This window comes from Manacus candei, unplaced genomic scaffold (genome assembly GCF_025592945.1).
Source record: "Manacus candei isolate 608988 ecotype Guabito, Panama unplaced genomic scaffold, ASM2559294v1 h1tg000015l, whole genome shotgun sequence".
NCBI classification, from domain to species: Eukaryota; Metazoa; Chordata; class Aves; order Passeriformes; family Pipridae; genus Manacus; species Manacus candei.
Window position 1 is genome coordinate 9,338,394 of NW_026138063.1, and position 15,312 is coordinate 9,353,705.

Here is a 15,312-nt window from a genome sequence, read left to right on the forward strand (position 1 = left end):
GCATAAACAGACTGTCACTCTCCCATTTAATTTGCCTCCCAAGCCCCCAGACGGGGTATTCCCCACTGCTCCTCTATGTTGTAGCACAGGTAAATAGGGAAACACAGATTTGTAGATGGTTTAGCTCTGTCAGAGCCTCCTCCCCAGAGGAGCTGCTGTCCTCCTGTCTGTCCCTGCACCCCCTGTGAAGATGAGCTCCCTTGCAGCACAGTGTTTACCTGGTGTGCTTAAGAATAAAGAAGTACAAACCAGCTCTTAGCAGCTGTCCTGCTACCACAACAGTAACATAGCTCTGCATTCAAGCAGAGCTTGAATTCAAGCTGCTCTCCTAACAAATCAAGGGAGCATCACGAGTACTCCTTGGGGAATAGGTCATCCCATTTCAAGCTACTAACTACTCTCCTCAAGAGTGGGCACATCATGCTCATGAGCACAAGACCAGCCTCTTTTATTTTTAGAGAATGGTTTGGGTTGGAAGGGACCTTAAAGATCATCTAGTTCCAATCCCCCTGCCATGGGCCTGCCATGCCCTCAACCATGCTCACCTCTGCTGCCCCACAGCTTGCTGTGCTTTCTCTCCATGGTCAGCCAGGCAGAGGCTGAACAGACATCCAACACTGAACAGACATCCAAGATGCCAACTGTTTTCCCTGAAAACCCCTCATCAACACATTTGCAATCACTCCACTGGACACTGACCAGGACAACCAGAGCCCCCCAGTCCAGGCGATGCTTGGCTCCAGCTGGACCTGTGCTCAGTCTTACCAGTGTCACTGGGTGGGAGATGACAGAGGACAGACCTCCTGTTCACCTAGTCCAAAGACTGGCATTTAGGAATGGCATTTAGGAAGGAGCCACTCAGCCTCAGAGGCCTGCCAAGGAGCAGCGCTTATCAAAGCAAAGCTACAGACTGATTTCCCAGTGAGCCCAGAGCCCTGGCGGCCCCTCCTGCCTTGATCTCGGAGTGACCATCTGGTTGCAGCCTTGCTCTGCAAACAAGCCCAACAGGCCTGTCCTCCACCGGGAGGAGGAAGCTGCACAGGACTGCAGGAGGCACCTCCACGCTAATTAATCCTGCCCTGCCCAAGCAATGCTTCCAACCTCCAAAAGGACATTTACAGACATCATCAAAGGCAGCATTCTCGAGGCTCCCCCCCCCCCAAGGTTCAGTGACACTTTCAGTCTCTTTGAATTGGAAATCAGGACAAACGGGAACTTCCAGCAGAAGCCTGGCCAGGCTCTTCGCCCTGGTAGCTCAATTTCAGCTCCTCGATAACTCTAAGAGCTTGCATAGCCCAACACAAGGATACAAGACAAGTGCAGGGACTCACTGTGAGAAAGAAAGATTTGAGGTTAAACATCTGCAGAAATGACCTTAATGGAATGGAGACAATTCCACAGATATAATAACAGTGACCAAAAGCTGGGCTTTTATTCAAGGTGAGAGAGGCAACAGGCCCAAAGAGGCCCCAGCCAGAGACAGGGTAAAATCCTGATGTGGTTGCTGTGGTTCACACTACTGGAGGAAGGAGGCTTGGTCTGCTATGACACTTAGCTCCATCTGGACACAGACAGCAGGAAGAGCCCACAAGGCAGAGTTGCAACATGGCAGCTCCTGCTGACAGAGAGAAAGGGAGAGAGGTGGAAAAAGTGTAGAGGTGGGCAAAGGGTTTATCTGGCTACTGCTGGTAACACAACACAAAAGACACAACACTAACATATCAAGGAGCTTGTGGATGAGGTGTTCAGGCTCCAAAGGGAACGCTTTAAAACTCTCAACAAGTGAGAAGTCACACACCCCTTTCTAGGCTGGCTAGAAAAGCAACAGTTTCCCTTGCAACGTTCAGGGACTTCATGCTGGTTAAGACGACAGTGAGGAGCTGTAAAGGGCTCCAAGGGCTGCTGGGGGGACAGTGTGAAGTTTGCACATACACAACAGCCTAGGGAGAGTGCCATGGTGTCCGTGAAGGCTCTGCATGCACCATGAGGAATGCAGGACCAGGCCTTCCTTTTCTGGCCCTCAGCTGAGGGACACCAAGTCAGTCCTGCTTTTTCTTAACAGCAAGCGAGGCTCCTGCCAAGAAAGCGCTGCTGCTGTGGAATGTGCTGGGCCAGCAGTACAGCTCATTCCTGGAAAAGCATCAACTCAGCGGGAGAGCAAGGAGAGGAGAAGAGGGGAAAACGGGAAGAGGGGGATGGTGGGAAACAAAGTCTGAAAGCTTGGACTTCCACACCTGGGGAAGCAGGGAGCTGCCACAGAGCAGGCTGCTCGCCAGCACCCCCTTGTCCTGGGCTGCCAGCACCGCAGCCCTGCCCAGCACCAGCCCTCTGCTCTGGGAGCACCTTTCTGCCAGCCAGACACCTCCAGAGCAGGCCTGGGACTGCACAAACCAAGGCAGATGACTGTAGGAACGAGAAGCAAGGTTCATTTCCCCCCCACCATGTTAACAATTAATTTGTGTTTAATAACAGATCTCCACGAGGAGATGACAAAGCAGCCTCCATGTGTGTCCTGCCCTCAAGACACTGACCAGCTCACATTACTCTCTCCTTGCACAAACAGTTTTGCAAGAGTCTCCCAAGGAAACAAGCTTAACCTCCTAGCCAGTGGGAAGGGGCCTTGAAGCATGACAAGCTGTAGATGACTGCACCTACTCTGCGCATCCAGTTCAGCTGCCATCAGCAACATCTCTGCTAACTGGATCTGTAAGACATACAGAGAACCCCTATAAAACCAACAGGGAGTTAATAAATCTCACAACTAAGTTTTACCACAAAACATTTGCCAAAGACAATGAGAAGGACTCACGCAAAGAAGAGCCTTTCAGAGTCACAACAGCTGCATGATGGCAAAGAAAGAACTCTGTTCCTGATCCCAAGTCATTGCAGCACTCTGGGAAATGGGCAAACAGCAGTACTGCATCCCTCCGGTTCTAAAATGCAGGAGGCAGCAGAGAATATGAGGGGTCTGAACACTCAGAGGAACCATTTCTGACCATCACTAGGACAGGGACACATGTTCTTTTTCTTCCTCACTTGATTTTGATGGTGTCATGCAGGGGATGGTACAAAAAATTCCCTGTACAGAGACAGCAAATAGAGCACATTTTAGTAGCCTTTTATATACTTCATTGATTTCACTAACACCAGTCATATTCACCAAACTCTGTTCAAGACACAGGGCCAAACTCTTGAATACAATGAGTAATGTCCTACCAAGTAGCCTTTACCAGGCCAGCCAGGCTTGCCCTCCAGCCAGCAACCCAGCAAACAAGCAAATACTGCTCAACTGCTGGAAGAGACAAGAGGGATGCTCCAGTCCTAACCAAACCAAGCATGTGCTGGCATGTAACTTACTCCACTAGAGGTCCAGAAAGCAGATGGGAGCCATAAAGTAGGACTCAATCAATTACTGTAAATTTAAAGTCTGTGTGAGGTGCCACGTACAGACTTCAGACCAGATGCTATCAGGCAGAATTCACCTCTACACCAGGAATCAGCATCCTTTTCAACAAGAAGGTAAGTTTCCCCACAACTTAGAAGAGGATAGTGCTTTGGATCACTGCAGCACCAGGTCCAACTCAAAGCTGCTGCTTTTCTTTGACATTGTGAACTCCTGGGCCTGACCCTGTCACATACCATCCAAAACCTTCCACCTGCTGTCTCTGACAACTGCACAGTAACAGTCAGTGACCTTCAGAAGTTACCATCACACACAACATGAAATGTTCTTCTTGTGGAAGGTCTCAAAGCCACAGTAGCCAATTCCCAGGTCCTTCAAGGATAGAGGACTACAGTGGAAGGCAGCACAACCTGTCTGCAGTCTGTAAATACCCCACGAGCTTGGTAACCGTGTTGAACTGGTCATTGTACACATTAACTGTTCCTTCCCATGGGCAGCCCAGAAATGCTCATCACACACTATTACTGCAATAGGGACATTTCCCATGTTTGTGGATCTGCTGGTAAGCCAAGTTACAAGATCACCCTGATTTTGAGCTTCCTCGTTATCTGTGATACTGACATGAAATTCTCGTGAAGCATCTCTCCTTTAGTCATATGTAAAGTCACCATGAACACTTAGTGCCAGCACCATGTGTTGACCACCCAGGAGCTCACCTGGTCCCTACAGACAACATGGTCAGACACAGTCCCCACCTCAAATCTATACACCTCTCTACATGGGAAAGCATGAGTGCCATATAGCTTCCTACCAGAGCACAGATACCAACTGTACCAAAAGTAACATCACGAAGGCACCACTTAAACACAGATTTTTAAAGTGGTGTCTCACACTGGCAACATCAGCACATTCGAGAAGGCTGCTGCAGTGGCCTCCTGGGTTTCTGCACAGGGGATTCAGCAGCACAGGCACATGCTGCACGAGTCTGATCCAGCTCCAATGTATCAGACTCAACCTGCATACCCTGTAGAGATGTTACACACCTCTGCATTAAGCCAGAATTGCCCCAAGGAAACCCACAGCTTACCCTAATCTGAAGCAGATATCGACATCCTCAAAATCCCCTGCCACTTCCAGGATGCCTAGACAAGGAATAATCCTAAGACGTTTCCCAAACTAACCATTTGGCCACAGCTTAACCAAAAACTTTTATTCTGAAAGAAAAATCCATCTCACAGGAGCCCCTTCAGTACCTAAAGGTGCATTTACCAGTTCTGGGTCTAAGGGAAGTCCCCCATAATGGACTTAGCTCTGCAGCCAGATCCATGAAAATCCACCCTTCTCACAGCCACAAAAGCCAGCAAGAAAAATTCAAATTAACACAATGTAATGGCAAGACTTCATGCATTAAGGCCCTATATGGACTTCCAGTACAGCACAGCCCCAGCTAGGCCCACAGGCAAGTCTCTGTGTGAATGGCACTAAAATACTGGTTGAGCCAGGCAGGGCTGAATGAACTGGGACAGCTGGTTAGCCATATGCAAACACAAGTATGGAGTTTGCATATCCATCACGGCTTCTGGAAAAAGCTTCAGTTTAAGAAGCTGCTGTGCCCTGAGGCCAACCAGGCAACAGCCATCAGCACTGCAGCCACCTTCTCCCTGCCCTGTTGATGGTGTCAGGCCACCAAGCCAGGGTTGTCACACACTGCTGATACTGCTCTGGCTGTCAACAATGGCAGCACAGCACAGTGCAACATACAGGGGACAGACAACCTATTTGCTCACAGATGACGAGACACAAAAGGACCATGAAGAGGCCAGTCATGCTGAGGGAAAGAGCTGAAGCCCAGGAGTGGACAGGCTGAAGTGCTAGCACCAGCTTCCCCACTGTGATAATCCATACAGAGCCAGAGTTCCCAAAACACAGACTCCTCTGGTAGACCTTCTGTGTCCCCAGAACCAGCCTGTATATGGCAAGAGCTGCCAGCCATCAGAAAACAAGAAAAATTCCATAAACTCTGTTACCTAGACCCTCGATTCCCAGCCTATCACAGAGACAGCTGCCAGCAATCAGAGGGGCCACATTGCAAATAAATTCCTCTCCAAACCCTAGGGGTAGGTCAAAAACCAGCAGAAGAAAGACCTTCCCACACAGCAGCCAGTGCTAGCTCTCCCAGAAACAGATCTCTGCTCCAAGTCATGAGAGGAAGCCTTTCCCACTTCAGCTCCCGTCTTCAGCCAGGACCAGAAAGACAGACTCCCACGGCAGCAATTCAGTCACCGCTCAGTCTCTTCCTCCAGCTCTCATACAATAGCAAATTTTAGCCAAGAAGACACACAGACAGATGCCCCAGTGAAGGGATAACCAACACAAAGGATTTAGTGGAGCAGGGTACCCAAATGCTGCTTCTGCTGCCTTCCGTGGCTAGCTGTGCCTGGAAAAACAACGCCTCTGGCATGTCGCCTTTAATAAACAACTGATACAACAACAACAGCAGTCCCAACCCTCCACCTCGATACAGGATTACATGGCACAGGAAGGTCAGCACCAGCCATCTCTGCCTGCCAAAACCTCCAGAGAGTTCCAGCCCATTCCTGGATAGATTTAATATTAGTGCTACAACAGTAACAACATAACGGATGGAAACAAGTGAAACCAAGAGCTTCAGGGGCTCAGGGAGATACTAATGCTTCAGCTCTGCAAGCTAATGCAGTCCTTGGAGACAGTGATATTCACAGCCCAAGAGCTCACACACTCTCCTAAGGCCACCATGGCATTATACAGATAAGCACACGGACAAAGCAGACAAAGTCACAGAGATTAGACTAATTCCCAGATTTGTACCTTATTTCAATGCCTTCCAAAAAGCCTTCACAAAAGGATTTGGTCCAAAAATTTCCAACGGCAGCCACCAGCAGGATTAAGTTTTATTTGACTTGCCAGCTGTTGCCTAACAAGCCAACACCAGCGGGGCAAACAGTAACACAGCCGCGTGGTGCCACATCCCCCTTCTGGAAAACAACCATCCATCCAGCACGGGTCAGAAGGGCAGGCTCTGAATAACAAACAAGGGATGGAGAGAGGAGGAAATCAATAGGAAACACCAAAAACACACAGCCTGGGCTGCTGTATCATCAGATGTGCAGCACGATGCAAAGCTGGTGCGACATGAAGGCAATTTCCTGCAGGCACAGTCTCTGCTGTGTTCTGCAAGCCCAGCTCCCCTTCATGGGCTTTCACACAGATCAAATGTCCTAAACCACAACATTGTTCTATCTGTTTGGATGCAGTCAAGGGTGGAGGAGTAGCAATTCATTACAGCAGATATCCTCAGCTCAGAACAGTTCAGCAACTGCCATGCAGACATGCAAGAGCCTTCCCACCACTTTAAGTACTTTGAACTCAAAAAGGACTTGAGGAATTTCAGCTATGCTCCCTACACCTCTACCTACACAGCATCAAGTCTAGGTGGAGGGCCTGATGCCCACCCTGAGAGAGGATCAAAACCAAACCTATATCTGCAGCAGAAAAGCTGTGGGGGAAACTAGATTTTCTTTGCCTATACTCGCAGCACCCTTCTTCCCTGAGCATCCCCAAACACATGGTAGTGGGTGGCTGCCTCCACCTTCAAGAGTTCAGGCTGCAGACCCAGAAATCTCTGCCTGCTGGGAGACCAAGTGGGGAAATCATAGGAGGAGGAGGTCAGGAGCATGCTGGAGAAAGAAGAGGGACTTACTGAAGGCTCAGAGCTCTAAGCAGATCAGCCTTGGGCTCATGGACCATCTGTCTCCATCCCTGCACCACAGTCAGGGTGCACTGATTTACTTCACAGCAATTTCTGAGACATCGAGGTAGGCTTTTGCTCTGTGCTGGAATTTGGAGGTCCAGAGTCCTTCAGATGATTTCAAAACACTGAACTGCATCAAAACAGCTGCATTCTCATGGTTGAGCAAAGGTTTTTTGACCTTTCTTTCTTTTTTTTTCCCAAGATGACAAGAGAAGCTTAAAATTAAGAAACATTCTCATCAAAAACATAACTGAAAACAATACCTCTCCAAGAAAATGCTGGCTTCAACATAACACCATATTTTGGGAGAAAACACATTCAGTCAAAAAAAAATTCTGACCAGCTCTGGCTGCAAACAAGTTCAAATAGCTGTTGTAAAGCTTCATTGTTTGCATAGTACAGACAAAGCCTTAGGGAAATTGGTCTGCAGCCCGATTTGGCTAACTTGGCTTTCCAAATGCCACCCCTGGGCAAAGAAACCAGGCTATGACTGCCATCCACTGTGGCCTTTGGAGCACAGCTCCAACCACAACTGAGGAAGCCGGACACCTACAGAGTCAGTACTAGCTGGGTCTGAACAGCGGGACACACACTGCCAGGCACAGACAATACAACCCAGGGAAGCAGGGAATACTGTCAACTAACCCTCTCCATCTGCACCTCAGCCCTGGTGCTGCTGTGGCCCCCACCAGCACTGCCATAATACTTTGGAACAGCCTCCAGCAGCAGCTCCAGCGAGGATCAGCTTCAGTGTCCATGGGCCACCCCCAGCACGGGCAGCATTACAGGAACTCCCCACCACAAGCACAGACAGTGGTTAGCAGCTCCCTGCCAAATCCTCAGCAGCCCAGGAGAGGACAGGCTGCAGTCACCTACATGTAAAATATCTGAAATAAGTGCTGGTGGACCCTTGCTAACCAGGGCAGCACACCTCACAGGAGCAAGCAGGGAAACATGCTTCCTCTGGAGCAGGGAGCACAACAGATGGAGTGCTGTGGCCTGTCACATGGAAAATGCTGCCCTCCACACAGAAGGACAGGGACTGACCACAAGCTGGAGAAAAGTGGCCACCTTTCAGCAGGGCTGATGCTGTCTCTCAGACCACTACAAAAGACATAAGCATGTAAGGGAGTTTTATAGGCCCTTTCACTCTCAGCCCTCTTGCCAAACTCTCCCAGCATGCAATCCATGCTGACATGGAAGCAGTCCCCACCAGGGACAAGCAAAGGTCTTCTGCAGACAGCAAAAGTTTCCAATTTAAAATTAAAAATAAATTTTAAAAAAAGTTTCCAAAAATCAAAATAAAACAACTCCCCCAACTCACACTCAAAGAGCTGGCAGGAAAGGCAGGGGCACCACGCCAGCGCTCACCACTGCTTAGGGACTGACACTGCTTATTAAATCTAGGATCCCTTCCCCAGCTCCCAACACTTCCAGCCAGAAGGACAGTCACCACTGGCATCAATTTCAAAAAGACCTTGCAATAAAAATAAATCACTCGGGCTTTCAGTGAGCGTCAAAGCGCTTCCCCATGCACATGTGCAGGGATGAGGTCGCCAAATACCAATGGCATCTGACCCCTGCACTGGGAATTCCAGCAGCGCCCGCTTTGTTCTGCCTTCAGAGCCTTGCCCTAATCACTGCCTCATACCAGGCTTTGGAGAGCAGGTGATAATTAAGCAGGTCTGGATAAGATACTGGGCTAGTGATTAGTTGGATACCAATTTTCACTTCACAGCTGAGGCCAAGGAATCACTCACCATAGCTCTGAAGTTAAAATTGGAATCAAGACCTGCAAGAGAGAAACCAGCAGTGGAAGGAGGAGCAGCACCATCCCACCACTGTACCTTGGATCTCTGGTGTCCTCCCAGCAATGCAGAACCAGTAGGATGGGGAGAGAAGGATGGTCCCCTTGCAGGACAACATGGCCTTTCTGCTCTCTGGCCTAGAAGACAGGAGGTGGCCTAGTGGAGATAAGCAAAATGATCACCCAAGTGCTTTCTCCACATGCAGAAATTCACACTTTCAGGCATTCCAGAATTTAAGGAAAGATGAGATGGAACTTCAGACCAGGTGCTAAGGATTTACCTGGACACAGAAACTGCACTCATTTAACTGAAACTGCTTTGAAAAGTTTAGTTTAAACTTCAGTGTGCCCCTGTGGGAACACCTTTCCACTGACAGAAATTGAGCAACAAAATAAGTCAAAAGAAAGCACATTTCAACTGATTTAAGAATATCCTTACAGTTGTACCAGCCACCTGGACAAATGAAGAGCCAAACCTGTAGTTCAGCTGGGGCGAACATGCACACTATCTGGCTGGTGAGAAGGTCCATGCTGCCCAGAGGCAGGTATATTTCTCATGATAGACTTGAGCAGGAGATAACACTTTACACATGACTGAAGCCCATGTCCCAGCAAACTACAAACTACCACAGTCCATTAGCATGGTTATTCCCTTCCCAACTGCAGAGGTGCCCAGAAGAATTTAAGTCCTGTTCTTGCAGCACCTCTATGGAACTGAGGGCTCTATCATGGTAAGATCCAGACAAGTGTTTACACAAGAAGCACCCAGTGTCAATCGGACAAGACAAGGCACAGTTGGAAATTCCATCTTACAGATTAGAAAAAAAAAAGACAGAAATTAAAAAGTCTGTTCTAAACCCCATGGGAAACCTGCAGGTGGTTTGATGGAGAACACGGATCTCACAAGTGGTGACAGCACTGCACTGATCTAAGGTGCTCTCCTGATGACCAGCACATACCTCTTACCTGTAAAATGTTTCATAAAAAGACTGAAGACGTAGGAAAAAACCTTCCTTATATAATGAGAACAAGGCTAGCAGGCCAAGGGTAGTTCCACACTTCATGGTGAGACACACTCACACAAAGCATCTCAGGTCCAAGAAGAGTGCACCACATCTCTGCACTGCCACACTTGCTCCATCCATAGGCTGATCTCCTCCACGTGCCTTCAGTTCTGGGATTAGCAAAACACAAAGCCCAAGAAGGGCACAAATATCTGCACCCTGCTATGTGCAGCTGTAGCCCACTGCACACTGGATAAACCAGGCAATGAAACACTGCAGCCTTCCTGCTGCTCACAATTCCTCTCCCCAGGACCAGGTGCATGGAATCTTCTTATTTCTCCTTGATCCCCCTCAGAGGGGACACCACTCTGGGGTCTTCTTAATTTGAAGCCCAGCACTAACTGATAACTTCAGAGCCACCCAAGGGAGCCTCAGTTCACATTTTCAAGGAGATGTAAACACTGAAGTTGCTCCATCACTGCCTGATTCTCAGAGCAAACAAATATTAACAAGATAAACAAAAGAATGAAAAATCCCACACACCAAGACTGTGGCTGTAATATTGCCTTGGGGATGAGCTGAAGGGAATGCCAAGCTGAAGATCCACAGCCTGGAAAAAGAAGGAAGAAGGAAAAACAGATTCAGATTGGGAAACAAAGGTGAGGTAAACACTGGACCATGTCTTGCTCCAGCTGGCCCTGGAAGGTGAGATGCCTCCATTCCAAATAACAGATGAGAGGAGAACTTAGTTTCATGCCACACGGATCCTGCAAAAGGTTCAATTACTGATGAAAAGCAGAGCCATGGGATCTGCAGGCATCCTACTCATTGATCAGCTGCCCTAAGGTCATCCACCTCAACTCTCCTGAAGGGGCTTTGCCCTGGGTTCTACTTCTGGACACTGCCCAGCTGACAGATACCAGCCCAGGCCAGAATCTGCCAGCACAAGCCAGGCATAGGGCATCCTGAGGGATGGGGCTGAGAGGAACACACATGTGAGAGTGAAACACTCTTCCCTGTCACACAGCTTCTGAATGCAGCCATTGTTAACCTCCTGGTTTTCACTAATTGCCCATGCATTTACAGTCAAGCAACTGAGGTGCCTCCTGCCCTTCTGTCCCTGCAGACCCATGGCTTGCTTTCTCATAGACATAATTACCAGGGATCATGAAATTTTTTGGTTAGACTCAATGATCTTAAAGATCTTTTCAAACCAAAATGATTCTATGATTCTATTTTGAGTGGTGCCTGGGGCTTCAGGGCTTCTCAGACACAAGGCTGCAGCCGGACTGCTCTGGTTGTTCCCACCAGGCTCCAGCCAACCACCAGCACATTCTTCAGGTCTCTGGAAAGGAGCAGAGACAGCTTTCCTGATGAAGCATCCATGGTGACACCATGAGAGGCTTTCACCAGGCCTTGCACGTGCTGCTCCAACTGCACAACTCATCGCACCAGACTTCTCCAAGGAACGGATTGCCCACACACAGCCCCCAACCCCTCTCAGCTGACCTTCCTTTCCAGAGAGGTTCACTCTTCCGAAACAAATTAGCTGAACTGGTCCCAGCAAAAATCTCATCCCAAGCATTTCCAACAGTAAACTCGCTGTGTCTTCCTGAGTGATTTTCCCCTTTCCCTGCTATCATCCACATCAACTCCCTATGCTGTTTTATCATTGAGTTTTGTTAATCTACCATCTGCCTCCTCTTGTGGAGCCTTAAAGAAACAGAGGATGATGAAAAAGCACAGCACAGAACTTTGCTGCCACCAGACCCTTCTTCCCAATGTGAGACGCTGCTATTTATTGCTAAACTTTGTTTATAGTTACGCAGACTCTCTCCCACCCACATGGCAATGTTTCATTCAAGACAAGTTTGAATTCACTTCAAGAACAACATTTCAAAGGATCCCAAAGCATTTGTTTACAAACAGCATGCATGGAGAATTCGCTTCTCCCACCAATGAACATGGTCTCCTCCAAGATGGGGAGAGGCAGCTGTTTCATAGCACCCAGTGCTACTCAACAGCTGAGGGACAGGAAACGATCCACAGACAACTGATACTGCTGAGAAAATTTATGGAAAATGAGGGCTGGAGACTTCTATTTGCCAGGAGAGAATGGGGAAGCTTCTGAGGACTAAAGCTCTCCAGTGGGTCAGCAGGAATTTAGGGAGGCAAAGAGTCCCAGACTGTGGTCAAAGGAGTGACTCCAAATTTCAAGCCTCATCTGAAAGTTGGCACCTCTCAAACTAACGGGAACCTGGGCACTGGGATAATTTGGCTGAGGAGGGGAGAGCACCCCCTGCTGAGGCAGCCACACCGATCTCATCCAAGCCCCAAACAGGCCCAGCCCTGTTCAGTGTGGGGTACGAGCCAAAATGACAGCCTAGGGAGGTATTTGGTGCAGGGAGAAGACACTGGGAAGACTATAAAACTGAAAACACTTTGTAGTCCCAGCTCCATACACAAGACCTACTGTAAACACTAAATCTTCAGAGGGGAGAAAAAAATTCAGAGGCAGGAGGATCATGCAACTCCTTCAAATACCAAAGTGCTAGGAATGGTAAAGGGTCACACACTGTGGAAGACAAGAGAAGCTACATTTTTAAGATGGAAATAGAGTCCTGAAAAAGGCTAGAGGAGAGTCAGATGTATGAAGATTGGACAAAAGGGAGACAAAGGGAGACAGAGAGCTGGCTTCATGTGGTAATTGTTCCCCAGAACAGTCACCAGCTTTACACAGATAGGAGAGAGCAGGGGCTCCCCAGAAGATCAGTCAATAAAACATCCAAACAAGGGACAGAACATATCTCCTCACCTCCAAACAGCCACCCATGATGGGAGGAACCAAAGGGTATCACAGAAGAAGTAATGAAAATACCAGTGTTGGAAGAGAGCTGCCCTGAAGGAGATGGGATGCAAGGCAGGTTGCACCCCTCTTCCATCCAGATCCATCCCGGAGATCTAGCCCAGGACATCTCATCTTGAGGATGGGACATGTATGTGGGCACAGTGGGTCTTGCACACACCCCTGGCTCAGAGATGGGCAGCACATGGAGAGCTCTCCTTCTCCACAGAGGCAGGAGAGGAGAAAGCTCATCCCCTCTACCCATTCTTCCCAGAGATGAGATGCAGAGGACAAAGCTGCTAAAATGGATGTCCCTCCCCAAAATGGATGGTAGGAGAACAAAACTGTCCCCAAATCCACTTCTTGGGGAGGGCTGATGGAGGCAGGACTGCCTCCACGCCCCTCTGGCGGAGGGAACAAGGGACACCCTCCCCAGGCAGGCACAGTGTGAGATGCCCAGGCCCTTTAGGTGGGGAATAACAATCCCGATTAGGACACAAGGGGGGGACACCACCCTTAGACACTCCCAAAATGGGAGATGCCCTCTTGGTCAAGGTGTTGGCCAAACATCCTGAGCACGTGGAGGGGGCAACCCTCAGGTGGGGGGCAGTGGTCTCCTCCAAGGTGTCTCTGCAGCCCCAGAGAAGGGGGATACCCCAGGTGCCTCTCAGGGGAGTTACCAGGGGGCAACTTCCCCAGAGCTGATGAGGGCAGTGAAGATGGGGGGCTGTACCCGGAGGCAGCACTCAGGGACCACCAGCCCCAGAGAACGTGCACGGGGGGGTATCACCACCAGCTTCTCCCAGGCGAGGTACGGGGGGCGCACGGAGGGTGTGTCCCCTGCAGATCGAACCCAAGGGGGACACCATCCCCACCCGCTCCAAGGCAAGGCAGTGGGGATGGGGGATGGATGCGGGTCCCCCTCCCCACGCCGGGCACCGCTCGGACCAACAGTCCCTCAGGGCACCTCCCTACCCCGGGGGTCCCGGCCCCGCCGTCCCGGAGGGGGGAGCTGGCCCCGGCCCCAGCCCCGAGAGGGGCGGGTGTCCCCCGGCGGCCCCCTGGGGAGGCCCACGGGGCCCGGGCTCCACGCGTGGCCCCGGGAGACCGGAGACGGGGCCCGCGCTCACCCAAAGTCGTCGTCCATGGACTTGAAGTAGAACTTGTAGTTGGGGCGGTTGAGGAGGCCCTTGAAGTCGCCGAGGGTGACGCGCTCGGCCGGGATCGGCAGCTTCACCAGGTACGGCGTCTCCTGCTCGTCCAGGTGGTAAATGATCTTCGTCTCGGCCGCCGCCATGGCGCCCCTGCCCGGCCGCCAGGCCCCCGCCCGCGCCTCCGCCGCCTCCTCCGCCCCGGCGCGGACCCCCGGCCCCGGCCCGGCCCCTGCCCGCGCCCCGGCCCAGCTGCGGCCTCCGCACGCCCGGGCCCCCCGCGCCCCTTGTTCTGCGGGTCCCAGCGCCGCCCGCCCGCACGGCGCAGGCTCGGCCCGACGGCCCCGCCCCGCCCGCCGCCCCGGCCCCGCCGGAACCGGAACCGGCGCCCCGCGGGGCTGCGCGGGCCGGCCCCGGGACCGCGATGGAACGGGACCGGGCTCAGCGGGCACCCCGGGAGGGTCGGCCCAGACCCTGCCCCAAGCCAGACCCCGCACCCATAGGAGACCCACCCCCAGCTGGAACTGGCCCCGTCCGCCCCTGCTGTGCCTCGGCTGAGTGCGTGGCCCCCGGGAGCGCGCACCGCCAGCCCCACCGCCTGTGGGGGCGTTTGGGTTTGTCCTTTACATCCACGTCGTCTCACACACAGCCTGGCACTCCCCACGCACCCACATTCCCAGTCCCAGCTGGCGTGTGCCCATGTACCCCTCCCAGGCTCCCCACTCCCATTCAGCTTTCACCCCCTCTTAACACCCACTGATGCTGCTTCACAACTTCCACTGCTTCTCATGTCCATACCACAGGCCTCCCTTTCCATTTCTACAGCCCAGGTCCTTTATCACACACCTCTCAACCTTCCCCATGCTCCTCATACCATATAGCTACAGGCCCCTTGAGTACAGCTTACAGAACATGATGTACATCCTGCTCTACCCTGTCCTCCCATGTCCAGACCCCTTTGAACCCAGACCCCATACTGTGTCTCTGATGGCCACCACACACAGGGACCTCCTCCCACCCCAGTTCCCCTCCAGCTGTGGCTTCCCTCTGAACACTGTCACCAAACAACAACTATCCCCAGTAGTCAGGCATTGGACACCACAGTGTCCCTCCCTTCAAGTTTCCTAAGCCTCTTTTCCTCACCAAGCAGACTCCCTCCTCTACTCTTCATGAACATTCTCCTTTCCCACATACTGTGGCCTCTTCAACTGTGAAACCCCCTTGGCTCTGAGATTTCTTCCTTATCCTCTCTGTCCCCTGACCCCATCTCTCTCTTACTTGCAGTCCTCAGCACTGTGATCCCAGTCCCCAG

The 15,312-nt window shown here is 51.1% G+C and overlaps 1 protein-coding gene across 2 annotated transcripts in view; it reads right to left on the reverse strand.

Annotated features, from left to right (window-relative positions):
• Nucleotides 1-14,223, reverse strand: part of DVL3 (dishevelled segment polarity protein 3) — a 32,484-nt gene extending 18,261 nt beyond the window's left edge. The window contains exon 1 of one of the 2 annotated variants that reach the window (XM_051782193.1): nucleotides 13,980-14,223. In XM_051782193.1, coding sequence (XP_051638153.1) covers nucleotides 13,980-14,146 — 167 coding nt within the window. In that variant the 5' untranslated portion in view covers nucleotides 14,147-14,223. The remainder of the gene's footprint in view (nucleotides 1-13,979) is intronic. The other variant, XM_051782194.1, reaches the window with a different exon arrangement.
• Between the last annotated feature and the right edge of the window lie 1,089 nt (nucleotides 14,224-15,312).